Source organism: Ovis canadensis, chromosome 1, assembly GCF_042477335.2.
Source record: "Ovis canadensis isolate MfBH-ARS-UI-01 breed Bighorn chromosome 1, ARS-UI_OviCan_v2, whole genome shotgun sequence".
Classification (NCBI taxonomy): domain Eukaryota; kingdom Metazoa; phylum Chordata; class Mammalia; order Artiodactyla; family Bovidae; genus Ovis; species Ovis canadensis.
In genome coordinates, this window is record NC_091245.1 from 142,221,870 (window position 1) to 142,248,166 (window position 26,297).

Sequence of the window (26,297 nt, forward strand, 5' to 3'; positions counted from 1 at the left end):
ATAGTCATTTTTTTCTTTTTTTGCTTACTAAAAATGAGAAATAGTTTAAATAGGTCTCAGATTATTTAAGCCAGCATTGAATCTAAGACTGAAAACTTAGTTTTCAGTGTTTACAAATCAATTTAATTTTTAATACATGATTCATTCAATCAACAGATCTATTCAAGAAATATGTATTGAGTACTAGGACAGAGATTGTTTATTGCCTAGTGTAATATCCATTGTCCCTACTTGAAAAATGATAAAGTGTTAGTCTCTCAGTCGTATCCAACTATTTGCAACCCCATGGACCGTGGCCCACCAGGCTCCTCTGTCCTTGGCATCTTCCAGGCCAAAATACTAGTCATTCCCTTCTCCAGGGGATCTTCCCAACCCAGGGACCAGACCTGGGTCTCCTGCATTAGCAGGCAGATTCTTTACCACCTGAGCCACCAGGGAAGCCCACTGTCCCTACTTAGAAGTCCTGATTTTTAGCTGGGTGTTTGGATATTGGAATAAAGATCTGATCCCAAGTCTCCCTTTTATCCTGGCTCTTACCCCTGGAAGGGTGAGAGGTAACCAGAAATGTTATGTAGCAGCTTCTGAGAAATATCCTTGAAAAGCAGCCGGTATATATTCTTTGCTCTGTCTTCTCGTCTTTCTCCACCTTGCTGTTTAAAATGTGTCTCTAATGAAAGAGGCTCTCTCTTGCACAAAACAATGAGCACACACCCTAGGGATGACAGACTAGAAAGCTAGAACCCACATTCATTCCTGAGGACTTTGTAGGTCAGAGCTACCACATCTGTCCTAGACTGTCCATCTTCAGACTTCAACGCAAGAGAAAAAAATAAAGTCCTGTATTTTAAAGTCACTTGTATTGGGGGGTTTTATATTACTGCAGTGAACTTAATCCTAACTGATACAAGCACAACCTGTAAGGTAGGTACTGAAATACAAGATGACTGAAGCAGATTTCCTTACACACAGCCAGCTAAAGTTCTAGCAATCAGTACTGAAGTATAAAGAACGCTGAAGTGAATTACGACTGTTTTTGCCTGTTTGTTCTATTTTCAAACCAACTCCCTTCTTCTGGTAACAACAACCACTTTTCTTTAGAAGTTTCTCTCCCATATTATGAGATCAGATTTTCATCCCTGTAGCCTCATTCCTCAGCCAATCTATTTTGGGGGGAGGGGTGAAGGGGAAAGGTGGGAATGTAATCCAAGCCTGGCCAATTAAAGTATCAGTCAGTAAAATTAATTCAGAAATGAGCCAATTAAACTTGGCCATTTAGAATCCTGCTGTGTCACTACAAGATGTCACATAACAAAACAACTCAGGACTCAGTGCTTACAATAACAAGCATTCATCACAGATCTGTAGGTCTTCTGGGCCTCCCTAGCTTTAGGCTGCTGACTGGACGAAGGTCTGCTCCACGTCTCTCATCCTCCTTGGACTGGCAACAACCTGAGTGAAATTCTCTTAGTGATATATGGCTGAGGCACAGTCAAGCTAACTCACACAAGCAATTTAAGGTCTCTACTCATGTCATTCAGTTTAATATTCCATTGGGGTGGGGAAATATATTCTGCCCCCTATAGTGAACTATAAGGTCACATAGAGGATATGAAGAAGTGGAATTAATAAGGCACACAATCGATGTGTCAATTATGCACACATCTGGAGTTGCTGACACCTCTAGGGTCACAGTGGTCTTAAAAGGCTCTAAGCCTTGGGTTGCATGTGCCAATCTTCCAGGCTAAAAGGATGAAGCATGTCTCCAATGACAGAGAATGACTTAACACACGGAGAGAAACAAAGATAGCCAAAGTAAGGATGGGTGGATAGATACATAAAGCATACTGAATCCTTTACTTTAAAAGAGGAACATGCCAGAAAAAATACCAAGAATAGCAATAACAAGTGTTGTGTTGTGAGGATTCAGAAAAGTGAGAAGACCAGAGAAATTTTTGTAGCAGACATTCATTGGAATGACAAGTAAGGGTCATTTTCACCAGAGTAGACATAAAAATGATTTTCAGAAAAGCAAATTATGCATTCTCTAGCAGTCATTGTTGGCTACACACCTAATTTCCTTGCCCTGCCTTCTGTTACAGAGGTTGATAAAACTATCCACTTCCCTAGAATCCATTGCTGCAATATAAGCTCTGCTGGGATCTCTCAGGAAAACTGTTTCTTCCTTACAAAAATGAAAAGGCAGATTTCCCTCCTACTACTCCCTACATCTTCCATTTCTATCTTTTTGCCTGGAAGACAATATGTTGCCTAACTGCAGGGGAGTCATTCTGCTCTTAAGCGGGAAAGCCAGAACAGACTTCTGAGGGGCTGGTCCTGAAATAATGAGCCAACAGTTGGTTCTTTTGATATTGTTTGGCTAAACAGATAAAACCCTACCCTGATTCAGATATTGTTAATCAGGTTTTCTGTTACTTACATCTGAAAAGATTTCTAAACTGATTTAAGCCTAAAATCAAGGTAATATCTGTTTTAGGTCAAGAACCAGTTATACAACTGATCTTTGTATTGCTATGTCCCCTTACAGTTTATAACACATTTTTGTACTCTTTACTCAGTTACTAAATTATTAAGGATTGCAGTTAAAGATAAAATCCTTGACTATTCAAGTTAATAAGTTAGATTTTATTAAATGAGGCAGTAAACTGGAAAGCCTGATGTAACTGTCTAAACATTAAATAGATTTATGTATTACTATTATAAGAAAGGCAAGAAGCCATAACAAGTTTTTGAGAATGGGAATTCATCTGTGTTTATTTAATAATCGACTGTAAAAGATGGGTTGGAAAAACTAGACTGGAAGCAAAGAGACCTGGGAAGAAGCTCTGATAAATGAAGGATCCACTGACAAAATAACAAGGGATTCTAGCCAGGATGGAGTAAGGAGTACCAGAATAGCTCTGCAAAGTTAGAAAACAGGACAAAATATATGAAATACCTATTTCAGATGCTGAAACACAGGCAGAGCAAAATGTGATCTCAGAAAAAAAGGCAACAACTGAGGTAAGCCTAACAACTGCCCTGGTTTTATGCCTGGAGACACTTTCAGACCAAAGTGCACATAAGGATATCCTAGCAAAGTTGGTATGAAGAGACAAAAATTGAGTTTGGGGAGTATGAGATGTCTGGAATTTGCAATTAGGAGTGCAAAAAGGAAGAATTACTTGGAAAAGTTTCAGAATATGCTTTAAGACTTCACTTGAATACACTGTGCATGTACAGAGTAGAAGCTCTGAAAGGCTGGGCAAAAATTAATCACCAGGGAAAAAAGAATCACTGGGGAACTACAATCTGAACAAATAGATTCAAGAAAAACAGATTCAAGGGATTAGATCTGACAGACAGAGTGCCTGATGAACTGTGGACAGAGGTTCGCGGCATTCTACAGGAGGCAGGGATCAAGACCATCCCCAATAAAAAGAAATGTAAAAAAGCAAAATGGCTGTCTGAGAAGGCCTTATAAATAGCTGTGAAAAGAAGAGAAGTGAAAGCAAAGGAGAAAAGGAAAGATATATCCATTTGAATGCAGAGTTCCAAATAATAGCAAGAGAGATAAGAAAGCCTTCCTCATGGATCAGTGCAAAGAAATAGAGGATCAATGCAAAGATGTACTCAGTAAAGGACAGAAATGGTATGGCCCTAACAGAAGCAGAAGATATTAAGAAGAGGTGGAAGAACTATACAAAAAAGATCTTCATGACTCAGATAATCACGATGGTATGATCACTCACCTAGAGCCAAGATATCCTGGAATGCGAAGCCAAGTCGACCTCAGGAAGCATCACCATGAACAAAGCTAGTGGATGGAGGTGATGGAATTCCAGTTGAGTTATTTCAAAATCCTAAAAGATGATGCTGTGAAAGTGCTGCACTCAATATGCCAGCAAATTTGGAAAACTCAGCAGTGGCCACAGGACTGGAAAAGGTCAGTTTTCATTCCAATCCCAAAGAAAGGCAATGAAAAAGAATGCTCAAACTACCACGCAATTGCTCTATCTCACACGTTAATAAAGTAATGCTCAAAATTCTCCAAGCCAGACTTCAACAATACATGAACTGAGAACTTCCAGATGTTCAAGCTGGTTTTAGGAAAGAGAGAGGAACCAGAGATCAAATTGCCAACATCCACTGGATTATCGAAAAAGCAAAAGAGTTCCAGAAAAACATCTACTTCTGCTTTATTGACTATGCCAAAGCCTCCGACTGTGTTTCGTTCAGCTCAGTTCAGTCGCTCAGTCCTGTCCCACTCTTTGCGACCCCATTGAACGCAGCACACCAGGCCTCCCTGTCCATCACCAACTGCCAGAGTTTACCCAAACTCATGTCCATTGAGTCAGTGATGCCATCCAACCATCTCATCCTCTGTAATCCCCATCTTCTCCTGCCTTCAATCTTTCCCAGCATCAGGGTCTTTTCAAATGAGTCAGCTCTTCACCTCAGGTGGCCAAAGTACTGGAGTTTCAGCTTCAACATCAGTCCTTCCAATGAACACCCAGGACTGATCTTCTTTAGGATGAACTGGTTGGATCTCCTTGCAGTCCAAGGGACTCTCAAGAGTCTTCTCCCACACAGTTGAAAATCATTAATTCTGCGGCACTCAGCTTTCTTTATAATCCAACTCTCACATCCACACACAACTACTGGTGGATCACCACAAACTATGGAAAATTCTTAAAGAGACAGGAATACCAGACCACCTGACCTGCCTCTTGAGAAATCTATATGCAAGTCAGGAAGCAACAATTAGAACCAGACATGGAACAACAGACTGGTTCTAAATAGGAAAAGGAGTATGTCAAGGCTGTATATTGTCACCCTGCTTATTTAACTTATACGCAGAGTACATCATGAGAAATGCTGGGCTGGATGAAGCACAAGTTAGAATCAAGATTGCTGGGAGAATTATCAATAACCTCAGATATGCAGATGATACCACCCTTACGGCAGAAAGCAAAGAAGAACTAAAGAGCCTCTTGATGAAAGTGAAAGAGGAGAGTGAAAAAGTTGGCTTAAAGCTCAACATTCAGAAAACGAAGATCATGGCATCTGGTCCCATCACTTCATGGCAAATAGATGGGGAAACAGTGGAAACAGTGACAGGCTTTATTTTGGGGGGTTCCATCACTGTAGATGGTGATTGCAGCCATGAAATTAAAAGACACTTACTCCTTGGAAGAAAAGTTATGACCAACCTAGACAGCATATTCAAAAGCAGAGGCATTACTTTGCCAACAAAGATCCATCTGGTCAAGGCTATGGTTTTTCCAGTGGTCATGTATGGATGTGAGAGTTGACTATAAAGAAAGCTGAGTGCCAAAGAATTAATGCTTTGGCACTCAGCATAAATGTGGTGTTGGAGAAGACTCTTGAGAGTCCCTTGGACTCTAGTTACAAAAGGATAGTCTAGACGCTCACAAATTTTAATAAGCTACTAGAGTAACAGCCTCCCAAAATAAAGCCCAATACTCTTTTAAAATCTGGATATTCAAATGTATTCATTTTATAATGCTGTCATAACAAGTTGACACAAATTTAATGGATTACAATAATACAATTTACTATCTCTAAATTCCATAGGTAAGAAGTCTAGGTACAATGGAATTGTAACCTTCCATTTAGAACCTCACAAGGCTAAAATCAAGACATCAGACAGGTATTGAATTGAACATCCAAATCCATTCAGTTTTTTGGCTGAATTCAGTTCCCTGAAGTTTTAAGACTGAAGTTCCATTTCCTAGCTGGCTTGTCTGCTTGGGTCCGGTCTTTTTTCTTTTTTTAATTGGAGGAGAATTACTTTACAATGTCTTTAATTTCTGCCATTCAATAATGTGAATCAGCCAGAAATATACATTTATTCCTCTCCTGCTTGAACCTCCCTCCTATCCCCATCCCACCCTGCATCCCAACCCCCTAGGTCATCATAGAGCACAGGGCAGAATGGATGAACAAATTGTGGAATATTATTCAGCAACAAAAAGGAACTCCTATTACAAAACAGCACCATGAATCTCAAAAATATGCTGAATAAGGCAATCATAAAAGAATACACACCATTTAAGGCAATCACAAAAGAATACACACCGTTTATTTTCACGCATATAAAGTTCTAGAGCAGGCAAACCATATCTTTAGAGATATAAATTAGATCAGATGGGGGTAGGGGTTTGACTGAGAAGGGGCATAGAGAATTTCAAGGTTGTGGAAATGTTCTATATTTTGATTGGGGTGGTGGACATGCTATTGTATACATTTGGCAAAACTCAGGGACTGTACTTTTAAAATGGGAAAGTTTTATTTCTCTAAGTTAAACCCCAAAGTGTAGACTTTTAAAAATAATTTTTAAATAAAAAACAAGGTAAAAGTTTTAAGGAGAGGTAGATAGGCAAAATGCTACAGAGAGAGAACACTGAGAAATGAAAATAACTTCGATCCAAGAAAATCGTTACTGATTTTAGAAAATACTTCATTGAAAAAAAATGAGTAGAACCCAAGATGTAAAACATATCAGTCATATTTACATAAAATGTGAAATTCAAATAGGTAACACAAAGACTTTTTTATTTTAATCTGTTGTTGTTCAGTCAGCTAAGTTATGGCTCACTGACTTGAGAACCCATGGACTTCAGCCCACTGGGCTCCTCTGTCCATGGGATTTCCCAGGCAAGAATACCAGAGTGGGTTGCCAGGGATCCAACCCAGGGATCCAGCTGCTGCATAGGCAGGCAGATTCTTTACCACTGAACCACCTGGGAGGCCCTTCTGTTTATATTAGTGCTTCTCAAATTCTCATGTGTACATTAATCACCTCGAGGTTTTGTGAAAAGCAGGTTCAGATTCAGGATGTCTTGGGTGAGACTTTATATTCTACATTTCTAACAAGATCAGTCAGTTCAGTTGCTCAGTCGTGTCTGACTCTCTGCGACTCCATGGACTGCAGCATGCCAGGCTTACCTGTCCATCACCAACTCTCCGAGCTTGCTCAAACTCATGTCCATCCAGTCGGTGATGTCATCCAACCATCTCATCCACTGTAGTCCCCTTCTTCTTCTAACAAGATATCAGGCCAATATTGCTGACTCACCTCCTATACTTCAAGTAGCAAAAATACAGATCACTTTTCTGGGGCACTGATAGTTTAAGTTAAGCGTCAGTTTGGTCTAGAAGTTCGCAAGTTCTACGGAATCCATTCCTACCCCCAGTCACCTGTGGACTGACAACCTAGTCCTGTCTGTGTAAACAGTACAGGTGTTTATGATGTTCTGGAAAATAACAGCTAACCCCTGTGATCAAGTCCCCACCTCTGTTTCTAACCAACAGATAATCTGGGTTAGTCATTTTTAGGAGGCAAAATAAGAACTCTTCTGGTTTCTCTTCTCTAAACGGTTGCTTGAGTCTTACAATAGAAAATGTAAGTCAAAGTGTTATATGAATCATAACCTTAAAAGAAAGAATGTCAAACAGAAACCAAAGAGGGGCAAAAGAGATCTTGAGTACCTCGGTTTTCTAAAGGGGCGGAACCTAAAATAAGAGGTGGGGCTCCGGGATTATCCTCGTGGGCGTGTTAGGAATGCGCCATATTACAGGGGAGGGGAGCCCCATTTCTACAACAATCTTAAAAATAAAGCTTCTGGAGTTGAAATTACCCCTAAATGACGAAAACTTGAAACACAAACTTTTCTCCCATTAAACTCGTCAACCGGCACCTAACTCAAAAGTTCAGCGATACTATTTTGCCTCGGTCTAGCGATTTCACCCAAAGTTCTCCCCGCGTATCTCTGGCCGTGTCCCCCAGCCCCGTCACTTTGCGGCCCCCGCGGCCCCCGCCCGGAGGCAGTAGTTTCCCCTACGCTAAAGGGGGAGGTGATAACGGACTCCTGTATCTACTTGCCTCGAGGAGGGGCGTGTGAGACACCGAACGGTGAGACATCCGGGCCAGGAGACGCGGGATCAGGAGGAAATCCGAGCCGAGGCCACGGCGTCGATGCAGCCCGGGAGCTGCGGGGGTTGGCGGCCGCCAAGCGAGCGCGCGGCTTCGCCCTCCGCGCCGCCCCACCGTTCTCCCCCAGAGCCTCGGAAGGATGGCACCGGCGGGAGGGGGCGGGGCCTCCGGGAGGGGGCGGGGCCCGGGCGGGCTGGCTGCTCGGCTGCGGCCGGAAACAATAGTGAGGAGCCCGAGCCGCGCGGATCGGCGGTGGCTTCGGTGGCGCGCGAACCCGGACGGTAAAGCTCCCGCTCCCCTAGCCCGCGCCCTGGTTCCCGACCCCGCGGTCCCGCCGCCTTTGCCCTCTGAGCCCCGCGGCCCCCGTCTTTGTTGCGCGCGGGGCGCCCCGACGGACGGGCGGGGAGAAGGACGCGGCACCCTGAGGGGCGGGCGCGCGCCCCCAAACGCCGGAGGCCGGGCGGGAAGCGCTGAGTCCGTACGGACCGGCTGCTGGAGCTCTCGAACGCCTTCTCCCCGGGTGGGAGGAAGCCGCGGGGCGAGAGGACGCGACGCTCCCGCCGGCCGGGCTCTCTGGGATCCAGCACCGCCCGCCCCCAATCCCCGGCCGGGCTTGGCCATCCCGGCTCCTCCGGCCGTGCCCGAGCCGCTCCGCTGAGCCGCTGCCCGACCTTCCGTGCGGATGCCGGGGACACGGCTGGACCCCCTCCCTAGCGTTCACTTTTTCCACGTGCATTTTGCCTGCCGCGGACCTGGAATAGCAGACCTCGCCGCGCCGAGCTAGCGAGACGCATCTAAGGTTCCCACAATGAAGTAAGGAGAGCGGTGTCCCGAGCGCGTCGCTCGTCCTCCCTTCGACAGCGTTAAGTAGGTTGACAGACCCCGGTAGCTGAACAGGCCGCGCTGCTAAGCTCTTTCCGCGCCTGGTCGGGGATGGAAGCGGTCTAGAATACCCGAAAATTGTTCTTCATCAGCTCCCCTCAACTAAATACAACACAGGACCAAAAAAGGCGCTTGGGCATAGTGTCACTTGCGGCTGGACTTTTTTACTAGCTTTGTGTCCTTGGACAGTAAAAGTATTAGTGTAGCGATGCTTGTTTCGTGCGGCTGTTGCCTTAGATAAACTGAAAAGCATCCTTCTCTTTCCTAGAAGTTCCTATTATTGCCGTGATGACAAGTACTTTAAATTGTGTAACTTTGTTTTTCTGTTTCTTAATAGGGGCATTATGAACGAAGAGGAGCAGTTTGTAAGCATTGATTTGAATGATGACAACATCTGCAGTGTTTGTAAACTGGGAACAGACAAAGAAACACTCTCCTTCTGCCACGTTTGCTTTGAGCTAAATATTGACGGTAAGGACACAGGATAAATTCATTTTATGCCCGGAACTTTACAGAACTACTTCATGCTGAACTCTGGTTATAAGGTAAAACTAAAGTTTCTTAAATGATTGTAAATTGTGCCAAGCGGAAATCTGTTAAAGGTTTCTGGAAATGAAACTGAAGGTAGCACAGCTATGAATTTAAGAGCAACTATTTTTTTCACTCCCACAGTATTAACTCAGTTTTACTAATATAAAAATGAGTATTGACTGCTAAACTTTTCTGTTTTGAGAGCTTATTGAGTTGTCAGATTTCAACAGATCTGTATGTTTTGTTTTGGTTTAATATTAAGAACTAACATAACCAAACATTTACATTGATAGGCAAATATAATTTTGTTGTTTTGGCCGTACCATGCTAGTACATAATTGAGGTGAGCTGTAATTTTTTCTCCAGTGCTCTTATTATCTGAAGCACATTTTTAAATTTTTACATAACTTTTCAATGATCATATACACCTTTAATAATTTTTAAACTAAAAAAAGCTTTTAAAATGTCTCAGTAATATCTCTAACAGTACACAAATGAGTTCTCCGAATACTTTTTTTTTTAATCTCTATTATTAAAGTTTTTAGGTTGATGCACAGCTAATGTGCACAGCAGATGTGTCTGTGGATATCAGTAGTTTGCCTCCAAGAAACATGTGGGGTACGTTTCCTTAATCTTGATGTTACCTTGATAAGTTCTGATTTCTTTTAAATATTTATGTCACACAAAAAAGGATCTTTATATTTCTGATAATAAGTTTGCCTTCCATTTGAATTTTGAATTGTAATATACCAGTAGAGAGATTTTGTTAGACCTTTAGATTAATTTTTATTCTTTACTGGTTCTGTTTATTAAGTAGGAGATAACAAATGTTCTTTCCATTTGAAAAAAATAGGATTATCTACCTTGAGATTCCTCTAAGACTTGTTTTTCAGAAATTGTTGTAGGCACCAAATTAATATATTTAGATGCTCTGTAGTAAAAGTCAAAATTATAACTATAAATAGACTATTAAAAATATGTAGAGTTAATTATATGACATTCATTTTCCATTTAAGATATTGGTTGTGACAGTTTTGCCATTGTACTCTCAGAAGTGTAGTTGCTAAACATGACAGTCTATGGAAGAACATGGATTTTCTGTGGCTTCCATAAAACAATATTGGCCCTGTATATTCTTTTCCACTGAAAATGTGGGTTCTAGATGGACAGAGGCAGTGGAAATGACTCAGCCCAAAGTTGTGTTTACATTGAGGAGAACTGACAGCCAGGTGGTGGGACTGTTGAGGGCTGCTCTGGTGGTGAGGGCAAGCTGTTGTTTTGTGCCAGGCCCTGCACTAAGCACCTTACGTGGATTATGTTATTCCACTCAAAATAGCTCTGTGATGGCTACTGTTATCCATTTTAAAGTTGATGGAGCCTAACCTTTAAGACCTAGAAACTGCACTTTGAAGTTGCTCAGCAAAGAATGACAGTGCTCAACTATGGAAGCCTGGCAATCTAGTTCTAGTATATGTCCTTTTAATTCCATTGATCTACTGTCAATAGTTATTTTAGTTGATGGGGTAATATTAGAAACCTATTTTCCTGAATCCTAATTGCTGTCCTTGATATTCGGCCAGCCAACTTTTAAAATGTTTTTGAACATTTTTGTCCCCTACCAAATTCTAAGCACAGTACCAATCAATAAATGTTTGATAAGTAAGTGGGGCTTTAAAAAGTGTGACATTTAACTTTCCTACTTTTGGTATAACCTTTCTGTAGTGTGGTAATGTTGCTCTCACTTGGTTTCTTAGCTTTCTAACTGCCAAGTTTCCTCTAAAGCCTTCTATTCATCTTTCACCTAAGAGGCTAGTTAAAAATTTTCTTGGAATTTTTTGAGTCCACAGATTCATAGTAAACAGAAATATTAATATCTTACACCTTCTGGATTATAGCTTATGTCAAATCAAAACTAGCCTAATCAAATGTTGCTTGCATAAAATTAAAATTAAGCTAATCAGATTTTTAAAACTATGCATACATATATTTATAAAATGAAGAAAGAAATAAACTAATCTTGTAGGAAAGATTTCATATTCTGAGCATGGCTCTAAGTTGCCTTTTTTCTATGTCTTTGCAGTACTCAGAAAGAATTGAGTTACCTACATTTTATATACTTTGAAACCAGAGGTGATATACTTCAAGAACCTAAGAAATACACTTTAAGAAAATTGATTTGGGCAAGGGGTGGGGAGGGACACATAATTCACCATTGGAATTACTTGTCTACTTCTAGGAGTAGGACAAAGATGCATAAACTTCTTAATACTTATGACCTGTCCTTGGCACCAAGACACTATAAACATTTTATGCATGTATAATCAAATACATTAATATGCATCATAGTTCATGGTACTCAAATATTTCTAAAGTTCTTTGCTGACTACCATTCCCTAGGCTATTAAGGCTGGGAAGAAGGTAGCCCAGGGCAGTCAGGAGCCAGTCATGAAACTCAGCTGTAATATAGCACAGTCAGAAATGAAACTAAAGATGGGGGGTGGGGGAGATCCAGGGCTACAGTCTGTTACTTCATAGTATCAGTTTTCATTTTGTGCCAAAATACTGTGCGAGTAATTAGTATTTTTGTGTATGTATGTGTTAGTCATTCAGTGGTGTCTGACTCTGTGCGACCCCGTGGACTAGCCTGCCAGGCTCCTCTGTCCATGGGATTCTCCAGGCAAGAATACTGGAGTGGGCAGACATTCCCTTCTCCAGGTGTTCACCCTGACCGAGGCTCGAACCCAGGTCTCCTGCATTGCAGGCAGATATTTTACTGTCTGAGCCTCTAGGGAAACCCTTAATATTTTTACCTTCCTCCTCTAATAATTGACTTCCTTTTCATTCAGTAAAGAGGAGTTTTTTATAAGACAGTGATCAATTCCTCTTATGCCAAAGTTTTCAGTGTGAGTTGATCTTGCTAGTTGATTAAGTAAGCATTTCAAATAATTACTAGTCCATCCTAGACTGTAAAATCCATCTCAGACTTCATTCTCCCCTAATTGGTTGAACCTTCTGGAAACTTTTTTTAAAAACAGGCCCAAATTGAGATCCTTAGTAATCTTTCCAGCAAGAAGTCTGTAGATGTTTTCTCTTAGTTAAGGCACTGGTGAACCCAGTGCTTACTTTTAATCTCATTTTTCCTCGATTCTCTGAGTCTTTGACCAAAACATTGTTCCCATGGCCAATAGTCATGGAGCATTTTGAATCTCATATTAAATCCCTGATTTAGCTTGGAAGTCAGGACTGATTATTAACTACTCAAAGCCTGTCAACAGCTCTTCCCTTTGTCTTGGTTTTAACACATCAGCATCTTTCCACTTGAGTAAAGGCCCACCACTTTACTTGTGATAGGGAGGCTGTATGTTGCTAACTCCATCTGGCATTAACCTCTTTCTCTTGCTTTGCATAATGACAAACATCATGCCTTGCTATTAGCTAAAAGAGCACTTTTAAATATAAAGCCTGATGTGACTTTTGAATTTAGCTTAGCTGTCTTTATACTTAGAAGTACAGATGAAGAATTAATTTTTTAACTGCCTTTTAACGTCACTTTGAATAAATTTGAGCAGTTTTAAAATGGCTCTAACGATAGAACCTCTTTATTTGGACAGGAGTTAGGAGGGATGGAAGTGAAATTATAGGTTTAATTGGTGATAACTTTATGGAATATTTCTTTAAAAAGATAAAGCTAGGCTAAGCCACATCTAGTAAGCTAACAAGCCATATCTGAGGAGCCAGGTTCCAGATTCTTTTCCCTGTCCTAATTTTATGATGGCCTCATTTTAGTTACTTCCAATTTTTTCTCTTTTTAACTTCAAACTTTCTAATTTTAAAGTTTAGGATGAATTTAAAATTGAGATCATATATGAATTTTGGTTGGAAAGATATACCCATTAGAAATTAAGTCTGGCTATATGTAATAGAAAATCAAAATAATAATGATGAAATAATATAGAATGGATATTTACATATCTCATAGTAAAAGAAGTTGAATCTGGAGTCTGGAGTCTGTGTGGTAGCTCCATGATCAGAAAGACTCAAGCTGCTTCTGTTTTACTAATCCACTTTCTTTAACACATATTTGCCATCATCAGTCATCTCATGAGCCAGGATGGCTGCTGGAACTCCAGCCATTGCTTCCTTATTCTCAGACAGAATAGAAGGGGCATCTGACAAAAGGTACATAGTAGCCTTCTCTCCTGAATCTATAAAGGAGCTTTTCCTAAAGTCCTCCTTAACAATTTGTTATACATTCCACTGCCCTTTCAAGAGAAGCTACTCCAAATAAAATCAGTATTTTACAAAGAAAGGGGCAAAAGACATTGATTGTTCACCTAACAAGATCAGCCATAGAGAGGCCTTCTAGTAATTGAAGGTTACCATGTTGAAACCATCTATTTGAGCTACAACTAAGACCAACAAGTAAAGCTCCGGTGATTCTTCCAACCCAGGAGTTTGAAATGGAATGGATTTTTACAAAGGAAGCATTGTATTCTGAGGATAGGCATACAGCCAGATCTCATATAAACTTGTTGCACAAAAGCTATGAGAATTTTCAAGTTTCTGACCCATCTCAGTACATTAAAATATAATGGTTAATGCTACTGCTTATTATACATATGTTAGATACTGTAAATTTAGGAAAACTCCCTGCTTTCTCCCAGCCTCTCTTCTTGGTACACTAACATGGTAATTCCATCTTCCTCACACCTTTCCAGTTCAGTTCAGTTCAGTTCCTTAGTCATGTCCAACTCTGCGACCCCATAGACCACAGCACACCAGTCCTCCTTGTCCATCACCAACTCCCAGAGTTTACTCAAACTTGAATCGGTGATGCCATCCAACCATCTCACCCTCTGTCGTCCCCTTCTCCTCCCACATTCAGTCTTTCCCAGCATCAGGGTCTTTTCAAATGAGTCAGCTCTTCCCATCAGATGCCAAAAATATTGGGAGTTTCAACATCAGTCCTTCCAATGAATATTCAGGACTGATTTCCTTTCAGGTGGACTGGTTGGATCTCCTTGCAGTCCAAGGGACTCTCAAGAGTCTTCTTCAAAACCACAGTTCAAAAGCATCAATTCTTCAGCACTCAGTTTTCTTTATAGTCCAACTCTCACATCCATACATGAGTGAAAAACCATAGTCTTGACTAGACGGACCTTTGTTGGCAAAGTAATGTCTTGGCTTTTTACTATGGTATCTAGGTTGGTCATAACTCTTCTCCCAAGGAATGGTGTCTTTTAATTTCATAGCTGCAGTCACCATCTGCAGTGATTTTGGAGACCAAAAAAATAAAATCAGTCACTGTTTCCATTGTTTCCCCATCTATTTGCCATGAAGTAATGGGACCAAATGCCATGATCTTAGTTTTCTGAATGTTGAGTTTTAAGCCAGCTTTTTCACTCTCCTCTTTCACTTTCATCAAGAGGCTCTTTAGTTCTTCTTTGCTGTCTGTCATAAGAGTGGTGTCATCTGCATATCTGAGGTTATTGATATTTCTCCTGGCAATCTTGATTCCATCTTGTGCTTCCTCCAGCCCAGTGTTTCTCCTGATGTACTGTGCATATAAGTTAAATAAGCAGGGTGACAGTATACAGCCTTGACATACTCCTTTCCCGATTTGGAACCAGTGTGTCATTCCATGTCCAGCTCTAACTGTTGCTTACTGACCTGCATACAGATTTCTCAAGAGGCAGGTCAGCTGATCTGGTATTCTGATCTCTTTCAGATATTTTCAGAGTTTGTTGTGGTTCACACAGTCAAAGGCTTTGGCATAGTCAATAAAGCAGAAATAGATGTTTTTCTGGAACTCTCTTGGTTTTTCGATAATCCAGCGGATATCGGCAATTGGATATCTGCTTCCTCTGCCTTTTCTAAATCCAGCTTGAACATCTGGAAGTTCTCGGTTTACATACTGTTGAAGCCTGGCTTGGAGAATTTTGAGCATTACTTTACTAGTGTGTGAGATGAGTGCAGTTGTGCAGTAGTTTGAGTATTCTTTGGCATTGCCTTTCTTTGGGATTGGAGTAAAAACTGATCTTTTCCAGTCCTGTCAGTTCTGAATTTTCCAAATTTGCTGGTATATTGAGTGCAGCACTTTCACAGCATCATCATTTAGCATTTGAAATAGCTCAACTGGAATTCCATCACCTCCACTAGCTTTGTTCATAGTGATGCTTCCTAAGGCCCACTTGACTTTGCATTCCAGGATGTCTGGCTCTAGGTGAGTGATCACACCATTGTGATTATCTGGGTTGTGAAGATCTTTTTTGTATAGTTCTTCTGTGTATTCTTGCCACGTCTTCTTAATATCTTCTGCTTCTGTTAGGTCCATGCCATTTCTTTCCTTTATTGAGCCCACATTTGCATGAAATGTTCCCTTGGTGTCTCTAATTTTCTTTCACCTTTCCAGGGAAGATTGCTTTTCTACAGCTGGGTACATCTACCACTGCTCCCCTTTTGCTCCTTTTGGGCCCTGGACTCAGACCTGGCCTTGACTCTTGACTCTGCCACTTACTAGTTGGGTTTTCTTGGCAAGATACCTAAGTTCATTGTGTCATACTGGTTCTCAATGTTACCAGTAAGAGCAATTTTGTGTTTTCATTTCTTAATCTTGAAATTATTGTGCCAGAATCTAATTCAGAAGGCTGAACTCCAGTTGTTGCCGTTTGTTCCAAGAATACTTGGCAGTGTAAGCAGTGGTGCTTAGATTTATTTGCTCTTGATACTCAGAACGAAGCTTCAGAGTGTTTCTCCCCACTCCTAAACTACACATCTGTATATGCAGCTAATCAGTAGACATCCTCACTTGTATAGCCCATAAGTACTTCACACTGCATGTCTAAAGGTAAAGTATTATCCTAAATACTGCGTATATTTCTTTTCAAAATGAATGAATAAATAAATAAGCAAATTCCCCCTCCATCCCTGCAACAAAAAATGTTGGGGTTGGAAGTGAACTATGGAAAAGGTGAAGACATACATGCCTGGCTAAAATACTTGAGAGATGGTGCCACAGCAAGAACCTGCCTGCCCTAATTTTTAAAAAGTTATTAATACTTCTCAAAGCAGCCTTCCCTGCCCCCCAGCCCCACTGTCAACCCCCGTGTTCTTTTCCTCCTAGCACCCTTTTCTTCATGGCCCTTGCTATAATTTGTTGCTGTAACTATTGGTTTATTTCTTTGTTTCTTTGTGTTCCCCCTCCTCCATTTCTAGCTCCATCAGGACTTGAGTTTGAGCCTCCTTTATTTACTAGTATATAATTAGCAGTACCATGGGGATTGGCCAGAAGTTATGAATGAGTATTTGAAATCTTTGATTGATGAGTGAATTAGCCTAAAGGAGACTATAGAGGACTTTTTTTTTCTGTTTTTCCCTTAATCTTGCCCACAGTGAAATTCTTCTGCTATTTTTCTGCCCTTCCACAGAATTGTCTGAGATCTTTCTAGAGTCTCCTAAAAGCTTTGTGACTCTTACTAATAGAACTTTGTATTATATTCAAAAGAAAAATGTAGAAAATAATATTAACAGTGATATCTGGTTATTTTTTTGCCATCAGGAGGATAGAAAACAGATAGTATTTTTTTCTCCACAGAGCAATAAGTCTTAAACAGGACTGTGCTTAGAGTGGGAGTGTCTACATTCATTTACATGCTGCAAATCTTATTATTCTGAACACCTCAGCAGAGTGGTGTTTGCTCATGATGATGACTCCTTCAAGGTGTTTGATGATCTGGAGTGCTTGTTAAGTCTGTGATAAAAGTATGCTCTTTAAATCAGTGATTTAAAGTTGAAAACAAACAGTATACTACCCTGCATATCTTATTAATAGAAGCATCTTGATTATAAATAAAGCATTTGTTACAATAGATAAAAATGACATTCTGATTCAAATTCATTATTCATTTCCACCCAGTGTGTTGGCAGAGATGAAGAGAAATGTTTTATGAGTTATCCAGAAACAAATTAAATCGAGATTGGAAATCTTTTAATTGTTAGGTCAAAATTATCTATCCTCAGTAAAGGGATATACTTTTCATGATTGAAATAATTTTATAATAACTGTTACTAGAAAGCTGATAAAGAGAAATCAGCTGCCCAGAAATAATTTTTCTGTTGCATACAAAATAATACTGCCTGTGAAGAAAGAAGACAAAGGTAAATTTCTCTACTTAGGAAGAAATAATGACTCTCTGGTTGGAGAAGCTAGTCCAACTGTCAAATACTTAAGGGATTTATGCTTTTAGGTAAGTGACTTATCTAAATAATAGGTATTTATCAGCTATTCTGTGTTCCACATGCATTATTTCATTCTTAATACAGCTATATGAGATAGGTGGTAGGTTATCCCAATTTGATAAATGAGGGAAGTAAGGAGAGAGTCTGGGAGGCTAATCTAGAATCACACCGCTTGGAAGTTCAAACCTGATCCCAAAAGTCCAAGTGCCTAAATCATTTCTGCTTCCAACGAAAATTACATGAACTCTTAAGAAATCTCAGATGGGGAGGGAGGTGGGAGGGGGGTTCATGTTTGGGAATGCATGTAAGAATTAAAGATTTTAAAATTTAAAAAATTAAAAAAAAAAAAAGAAATCTCAGAGATACTAACTTGTAGGCAAAGTTACAGATGAATTACACCAATGTTAATGTTCAAGCAAGGAACAAAATTTGGGTCCCGAGAAGTGCTTGCTTTTTAAAAGCTATTTCTACTTGTGATGCTGTTTAATTAATACACATTTGGTGGAATATCCAAAAGGAGACATTTTTCATGACCTAAGAGAGTAGGATGATACAGTCTCCATATAGGTTGTAATCTAAGTAGTCTGTCAAGAAAATGTAGTCTTCACAGCACGTAGATTAGATCATCAGAGAAGAGGGAAGGACTGGGAAGAAGACACACACACGACAGTCTTGCTGCCCGGAAGACACGAGGAGGCTGAGCTGTAGACTGACCTTTGCTCCGGAATCGTACAGGTGTCAGCTCATCATGAGGCATGTTCTGACACTCCTCTCCATCCTTCCAGCCATTCAAGTAACAGAGGCTAACATGCTTAGCCTGATTAGCATTCCTCTCGAGAGGGAATAAGTTCTGAGTAAGTGGAGGCAGACAGTACGAACTAAAGTAAAATTATCAACACCAATCCTGGAATTGCACTCTATCTCCTTCAGTAGGTGAGCCCAAAATACTTCCTAGAAAGAGAAGAAGCAGGTGGTAAGACAGCATAACTTCATATAGCACTTTAGATGTTCAAAGGTACTTTTGCAGCATCTTAAATTTAATTTCTACCTTTTAAAGAATACTAACACTAATCATGAATTTCAAATAAGGTGTTAACATGGAAAATGTAACAAGTAATTGAAATCCAAGTGCCTAAGTAACATTGCAGAATTATCAAAATGCTGTCACTTAGAGTTCTAGTTAGAATGAATTTAAATCATTCTAATCCAGTTTGGCACACCATCAATTAGGATTTTGATAAGGGGAATAAGCCCATTAAACACCGAGCCTTGGATTTATAGTTTGTAATAAGGGAAGACAGTGTCTGTTTACAAATAATTTTAAACTAGTGTATCTATTTCAGTTAGCTTTTTGGCATTACTGTCTCAACTGTATAACAGCAAGGCAAAATAATGGTTTGTGGCACCCATGAAAATCTGAATCTCAGAGTCAAAGCTATGTTCATAGAGATTTTTATACACATTCATTCAGTAAATATTAATTAAGCAACTGCTATGTGCCAGCAATTGTTTGGTAGCTAAGGATAATACAGTTAACAAGAATAAGTTATATGGTGTATTAGAAGGCAATATAGAGTCATTTGCCTTTTATGAAGAATAAATTTAGTCACCGTTATATTTTTCCATGTATTACCTTATTTAAAATTCACACTTAGTGTTCATTTTCTACATGAAATGGAGAGTAAATTTAATAGTAAAAGCGCCTTCCAACCACCAGAGTGTTATTCAGATATACTTGAATGACATCCTCAATGTCTAAAACTCATGATAACTGGTTAAATAATATTGCCATGAATTTAGTGAGTGATAATTGCTAGTCTGTTGTGAAAACAGTTCACACATAGAGGAAGTCTGGTGGTATTAAAGTATCCTTCATAACCTTGACCATGTTACTTTGACTCACTGGAATAATTTCAGCATGCCAACAATCAAGTTCAGTTCAATGTCAGTCAACATTTTGGCTGTATTTATACTACAAAGTAGAACAAATACGGTATAATAATTCCTATGTAATGTATAAGACAGTTCTTAAGAAAACTTAGTTTTTGATTACCAATGTATTTACTAACCAAATGAAATAGCAGTCATAAGTATCTGAGGAAAGAAATTAAAATATCACAATTCTCAGTCGAGACTAATTAAAGCAGACTTTAATTTCATGTTTCTTACACCCTGTCTCTCTTTTCTACCACCCACTGTTCATTTATTCTTGCCTTCATTTGTTTTATCGTGTACTGACACATCATCTTGAATACTTACACTTATCTGCTCCGTAACCTGACAGATTGACCAAAAAGATTATTAGAATGGCAGAAATGCTCCTGTCTCCCATATTTATAAGAAAAAAAATCAAGGGAGAAATCTTTCCTTTCTGTCGCTTACGCTATAGTTCTCACAAGAGCAGTGTCCATTCAGTGTCTCCTCTGTCCCTCCTCCCCACTTCCTCTTCAGTGCCCCTGTAATTGGCCTCCTCTTTTACTTTCACCAGTGACTTCCTAGCTGTCAACACAATAAAGAGTTTCATGTCCTTGCCATTTTCAAAATCTGACATTTAACATTTCCCTCTTTTTTGAAACACTCAGCTCCCTGGATTCTCTCTTAAAATAGCTCTGGCCTCTTATTTCTGCCCTCTTTTCTTCTTCTTCAGTTCATTAGCTATTGCAGATCCCTGAAATACTACTGTTTCGTTGAATTCTGTCCTTGTTTTTCTTTTCTTCTCATATTTCGCTATTTCTTTCACTGCATGAGCTTCAGCTATACCTTTATAAGCTAACAGAACTCCATAAACATATCATAGGCCAATTTTCTTTTAAATTCCAGACCTATTTATCCAACCACCTTCTAGACCTCTCCATTTAGATATTCTACAGGTGTTTTAGATGCTAAAAGACACTTGCTCCTTGGCAGAAAAGCAGTGACAGACCTAGACAGCATATTAAAAAGCAGAGACGTTACTTTGCCTACAAAGGTCCATATAGTCAAAGCTATGGTTTTTCCAGTAGTCATGTATGAATGTGAGAGTTGAACCATAAAGAAAGCTGAGTGCTGAAGAACTGATGCTCTTGAACCGTGGTGTTGGAGAAGATTCTTGAGAGTCCCTTGTTCAGCAAGGAGATCAAACCAGTCAATCCTAAAAGAAATCAACCCTGAATATTCATTGGAAGGACTGATGAATCTAAAGCTCCAATGCTTTGGCCTGATGTGAAGAGCCAACTCATTGGTAAAGAGCCTGATGCTGGAAAAGACTGAAGGCAGGTAGAGAAGGGGGCGACAGAGGATGAGATGGTTGGATGGCATCACCGACTCAGTGGACATGAGTTTGAGCAAACTCCGGGAGATAGTGAAGGACAGGGAAGCCTGGCATGTTGCAGTCCATGGGATAGCAAAGAGTCGGACACAACTGAGTGAACGACAGCACAGGTATCTTGAATTTAAGTTTCTCAGACTAAATTTATCTCCTTATTTCCATATACACATGTGTTTTTATTTCCTTCATCTTTAGTTCACATGGAATTCCAGGTCCAATACCCCAGAGATTGTGTTTCAATAGATCTACAGTTGAGTCCCAGAATTTGCATTTTAAAAGGAATCCCAGCTGACGCTTAAGCAGGTGGTCTCGGGACCAAACTTTGAAAAACCTGTGAATGAATGGTTCCAGTTTCTTCAGGACTTTCCATGTGAAGTTGTGCAGTTGAGGTGATGGGTTGTGGCTGAAGTCTTACCTAAGCTCTGCATTTCGAGCTGTATGCCTTTATTCCGTCTTACACTACCACCTCAAGACCCGCTTAGGTTTATAGACTTGATCCCCCTTCCCCGTCACTACCCTACACCCCTAATTCTCTCGGTATCACCAGAAGGGTCTTTAAAGTGCTAATCTGATATGCCATGAATTTTCTTAGAACTCTTCACTGATTCCTTACCATTTTCTTCTGGTTAGACTGTTAACTCCCTAACATGACACATGAGACATTTCATGACCAGGTATCTACTTAACTGGCTACCTTCATTACCTCTTCAAAGGCACTCTACAAGCCAGTTATCCATGCCCACTGTCTCTCCCTTCCTCTAGTTTCCTCCATTTCTTTCTTACTTCCATACTTTGTTTATTTAGTTCCCTGTGTCTTAAACACAATTGACTTCGCCTTCCTCCTAGTATGCAACTGCCTAAAGTGTATTGATATTAAATAGAGGTGATAAATTATAGTTGCCAGTGTTCACAGGGCCGCTTCAAGGATCACAAAAAGATAATAAGTATAGGAGCTCTTTGGTAAATATATCAGCAGCATGTGGTGCAGCTGTTCATGTTGATTTAAATTGAAATATAGAAGTGTTTTGTTTTCATCTCATCTGAAAAGATGAAGGTCTTCTGAAAAGATAAGTCTGACTCATTTGTGTATTGAACAACTCTTCCACTGCCAAAATAATTCAGTGTTTTACATACATTGAAGTCTGACTTTATCCTCAGTTTTGGCCACACTGGGTCTTAGTTCCTTCATGCAGACTCTTAGTTTCAACATGTGGGATCAAGTTTCCTGACCAGGGGTAGAACCTGGGCTCCCTGCATTGGGAGGGCAGAGTCTTAGTCCCTGGACCACTGGAGAAGTCCCTTGAGTTTACCTTTCTTATGATTTGGTTTTCAGTAGATTTTTCTGCTCTAGCCCCCATAATTTCCCTCATGTAGCAGCTGCCCTAGTGGCTCAGTGGTAAAAGAATCTGCCTGCCAAGCAGAAGACGTGGGTGCAATCCCTGGGAAGATCCCCTGGAGAAGGAAATGGCAACCCACTCCAGTATTCTTGCCTGGGAAATGCCCTGGACAGAGGAGCCTGGCCAGCTACTGTCCATAGCGTCACAAAGACTTGGACAAGACTGAGCAATTAAACAGCAACAACCAAAGCTAATCCTTTCCCCAGTTTCTTCCAGCAGTACGAATTGTGTTCACATGTCAGTGTCTTTTTCCCTCAGTGCCTTTGAAGTCTTTGGGTCTCCAACAAGGATTTCCAGATAAAACTATGCAGTGGTTATAATCTGACTTCGGAGGAGGGGAATCTTTCATTTGAAAGTAATCCTTTGCTAGATACATTGTAGCCTAAGGAAATTTTCAACCTTAAAAATATTCAGAATAATGGGATATTTTAAGACTGTATATCTTTTATCATTCCAGTATTATAATTTTTTTGTTTTACTTAGTTCATTGGAACATACAGTATATAACTTAAAACCTAATTTGTCTTGCACTAAGACACACTGCCAAACCAAAATATTTCTTTATAGGCTTTTTAAAAAATTTTAAATTTTCACTATTTAAATGATGAAAGATTTTCTTTCTCCCATTGAAATGAAATTTCTCTCCTTTCATCTCTTTTTAATTTCATCGAAAAAGCAAACTATTACAGAAAAATCAAAATACAGGAAGGAAAAAGAATTTTAAGATTTATAATCCCACATATCTACCAATAATCTCTTAATATTTTTGGTGTTTTATAAGTTGTTTTCTGCAGTAGAATATGCATGTATACATAGTAAATTGTGTTTTAAAATGAAATCAGGCTATATATACCATTTATAACTGGTTTTTAATTTATCAGAAACATCTTTTTCATATCAATGGATAAAAAAGGTTGCACTGCATTGGACTGTAATTTTTATAACTCTATTTCATCATGGAACGATTTTATTGGACACTAGCTCTCCAAACCCTTTCTGTAAATCACAGTTCCTTTCACTCTAGAAATGCTGTAATTCAATTATAGTACATAATCACAATCTTTCTTTTTTAGCATTTTTCAGTATGATTCATCAATTATTGCCTTTTTGAAAAATCTTTAGTTTAATCAAATGGCTTTCCCATCAGCTTTAATTTTTACCATTTACTACCTATAGTAGTAATTGAATTATAAATGACTTCAAATTCACTTGCTAGTAAATCTCTATTAGATGCTGCTTAGCATTATATAAGGAATAGTCAACTAAAATTTCAGGAACAGTGATTCAGATATATGCAAAGAAGTTGAGATACAAAACAGACATTTTATAAATAACTGCAGGACAGCTTTTATTTTGTTTTTCTTATTTGTAAGAAAATAAATCAGGCAAAACCTTAACTAGGCAGACGGCAATTTAGGAGATAAAGGGCAGAGTTCACATAGCTATCACATTTCTTACTTTTGAACTCATAAATTTCGTCATAATGGTTTATCCTCGTTCATCCGTGTTATTATGAATGCCTTTTTTCTAGACTTACCTTTTGTTTAAGTAATGTGTATCTTTTTAACTTTGCCTATTTGGGGGAAGGTTTTACTTAGAAAAATGGAATACGTAGAGGGTTATTACTTAGGTCAACTGGGTTATTTACTGCAAGTTTTTATAACTTTTAATTCTTTGTGCCACTTAACAGTTATAGTCTAAACATAGTATTTTTAATGTGCTAGAAAAGCAGTTTTAGCTTTTTATATTCTGTGCTACTATGAGCTTAATATCCTAAAGATGGATAACTTCCATTCGTATTCTTTTTCCAAATACCCTTGTGCTTCATCAGTTATCTATAGACAAGTTCCCCTGTCCAATTTGGTAACCTTGCCACAATGTAGTGATTTAAATTTAAGTTAATTAAAGTTAAAATTAAAACCTTAGTTCCTTGGTCATACTCGCTACATTTCACATGCTTGGTAGCCACATAAGGCTAGTGGCTATCGTATTGTTTATAGCACAGAATGAGAACACGTCCACTATCACAGAGAGTTCTATTGGACCTTTCTCATTAAAATAGGTAACTAAATTTAAGAGCAGGATTGAATGTAGATTGTTATTTTTTGTACCCAGTTAGTAATAAACAGTTGTTATGTAGGTGTGTTTCTCCAGTTTCCCAACTGTTATGATGAAAAAGTAAAATTCACTGAGAAAGGTTTTCTTTTTGATAAATTATTTGCAGTTTATACATCCATCATTACAAGAATTCAGTTCTACTGTGGCTTCGTTGGTTATTTGAGGTTGAGGTTTATCTTTTAACGTCAACCTTCTGAACTCTTTGCTGATTGACATTTGCCCTTATAATTCGTTTATTGGATTAAGCTGCTTTGACTAACTGCTTAATCCTTCTCTTCGCACACACAAAAACCTTTGGCATAAACATCTCCTAAACTGAAATATGCTGTCCACAGACCACCTGTTGGTATATCTTTCTTTAAGGCAGTGATTCTCAAAATTTGGAAAAGCAAGTTGCTGAGCCCATCTGTGTATTGGCTTAGTGCAGTTTCCAATAATTCCATCTGTTTCCAATGCAGAGATAAGCAATTCCCTGTTCCTTTCAACAGTATGTTGGGTATTTGAACATGACAGGCTCTTAAGTGATGTGAGGGGGAGGGAATGGAGCACTGTTAACCACAGAGCCCCCTGAGGCACGGAGGACAACTGATAAAATTTTCCAAGAGGTAGAAGCCTGTCCTGTTGCGGATTTAAGGAAGTAGGGGCCCCAACTGTTCATCCTCACCTTCCCACCTGCAGGCTAACCTGCCTTTCGTTAGTAAGAGCGTAGACAGTCTGAGCATCCTCCCACTGCATTCCTGTGACTGGCAGTAGATCTAAAGGTGATCACTCTTGAATCATGGCTTGGCTGCTGCTTGATCATCAAATGCAGAGGAGCCTGGTCACTTGGGGTGTCCAGCCATTAGTGGGACAGCCATTACCTACACAGAAGCAATCCAGACCTATGTCATTACAGAGTCTCGGTGTAGTGTGAGAGTCACTAACCAGCATGGCTGTGCTTGCGGCTGGATAAGTCACAAGCACCTGCACACTCCCAAAGGGAAAGGTAAGGACTGTTGAAGAGCAGTTGCCCAATTTTCAGGCAGTAGCTGCTTCTCATTATTAGCCATTTGCTGTCAGATCTTCTGATTTTGTTTTTAAGGGAAACCAAGAAATTGAAAACTGTAAGTGAATCTAAATTTTTTAAAAACATTTATAGGCTAAACAGAACTTGCTACAGTATGGATCCAGACTTCAAGCTGTGGGCATGCCACCTCTACTTCCAGAAAAGTGAAGAGTGTTAGTCACTCAGTCATATCTGACTCTCTACGACCCCATGGACTGTAGCCCACCAGGTTCCTCTGTCCATGGAATTCTCCAGACAAGAATACCGGAGTGGGTAGCCATTCCCTTTTCCAGGGCGTCTTCGTGACCCAAGGATCAAACCTGGGTCTCCTGCATTGCAGGTGGATTCTTTACCATCTAAGTCATCAGGGAAGCCCCAACTTTTTCTCTATTCTTTTTTTCAGAAATGGGAACTTGGTCCTCAGAAACAAAGGCATAACAGCTCCTTCCTTTCCTTCTTAGTTCAGTAGAGTTTAGCTGTTTGCTCCCATCTTTACAATTAACACTTACTGAAAAAGTGAAAACAGCGATACATACACTTTATTTTTTTGGGCTCCACAATCACTGCAGACAGTGACTGCCACCGTGAATTAAAGACACTTGCTCCTTGAAAGAAAAGCTATGACAAACCTAGACAGCATATCAAAAAATAAAAACCAGAGACGTCACTTTGCTGACAAATGTCTATATAGTTAAACCTATGATTTTTCCAGTAGCCACGTATGGATGTGAGAGTTGAACCATAAAGAAAGCTGAGCGCGGAAGAATTGATGCTTTCGAATTGCGGTACTAGAGAACACTCTCGAGAGTCCCTTGGACTGCA

The 26,297-nt window shown here is 39.6% G+C and overlaps 2 protein-coding genes across 48 annotated transcripts in view; one reads left to right on the forward strand and one right to left on the reverse strand.

The window, feature by feature from the left end:
• LOC138418512 (uncharacterized) overlaps positions 1-8,191 on the reverse strand; it is a 247,343-nt gene extending 239,152 nt beyond the window's left edge. For 42 of the 44 annotated variants that reach the window (XR_011248650.1, XR_011248640.1, XR_011248641.1 and 39 more), the window contains exons 1-2: positions 7,907-8,104; positions 6,970-7,102 (exon numbers count right to left, since the gene is read on the reverse strand). The gene's annotated coding sequence lies outside the window, so the exon portion shown is untranslated. Of the gene's footprint in view, positions 1-6,969; positions 7,108-7,906 lie in introns of all 44 variants that reach the window. The other 2 variants (XR_011248663.1, XM_069549926.1) reach the window with 1 other exon arrangement.
• Positions 7,600-26,297, forward strand: part of C1H21orf91 (chromosome 1 C21orf91 homolog) — a 29,905-nt gene continuing 11,207 nt past the window's right edge. For 2 of the 4 annotated variants that reach the window (XM_069550106.1, XM_069550116.1), the window contains exons 1-2: positions 7,600-7,936; positions 9,177-9,310. In XM_069550106.1, the coding sequence (XP_069406207.1) occupies positions 9,184-9,310 (127 nt within the window). In that variant the 5' untranslated portion in view covers positions 7,600-7,936; positions 9,177-9,183. Of the gene's footprint in view, positions 8,239-9,176; positions 9,311-26,297 lie in introns of all 4 variants that reach the window. The other 2 variants (XM_069550086.1, XM_069550097.1) reach the window with 1 other exon arrangement.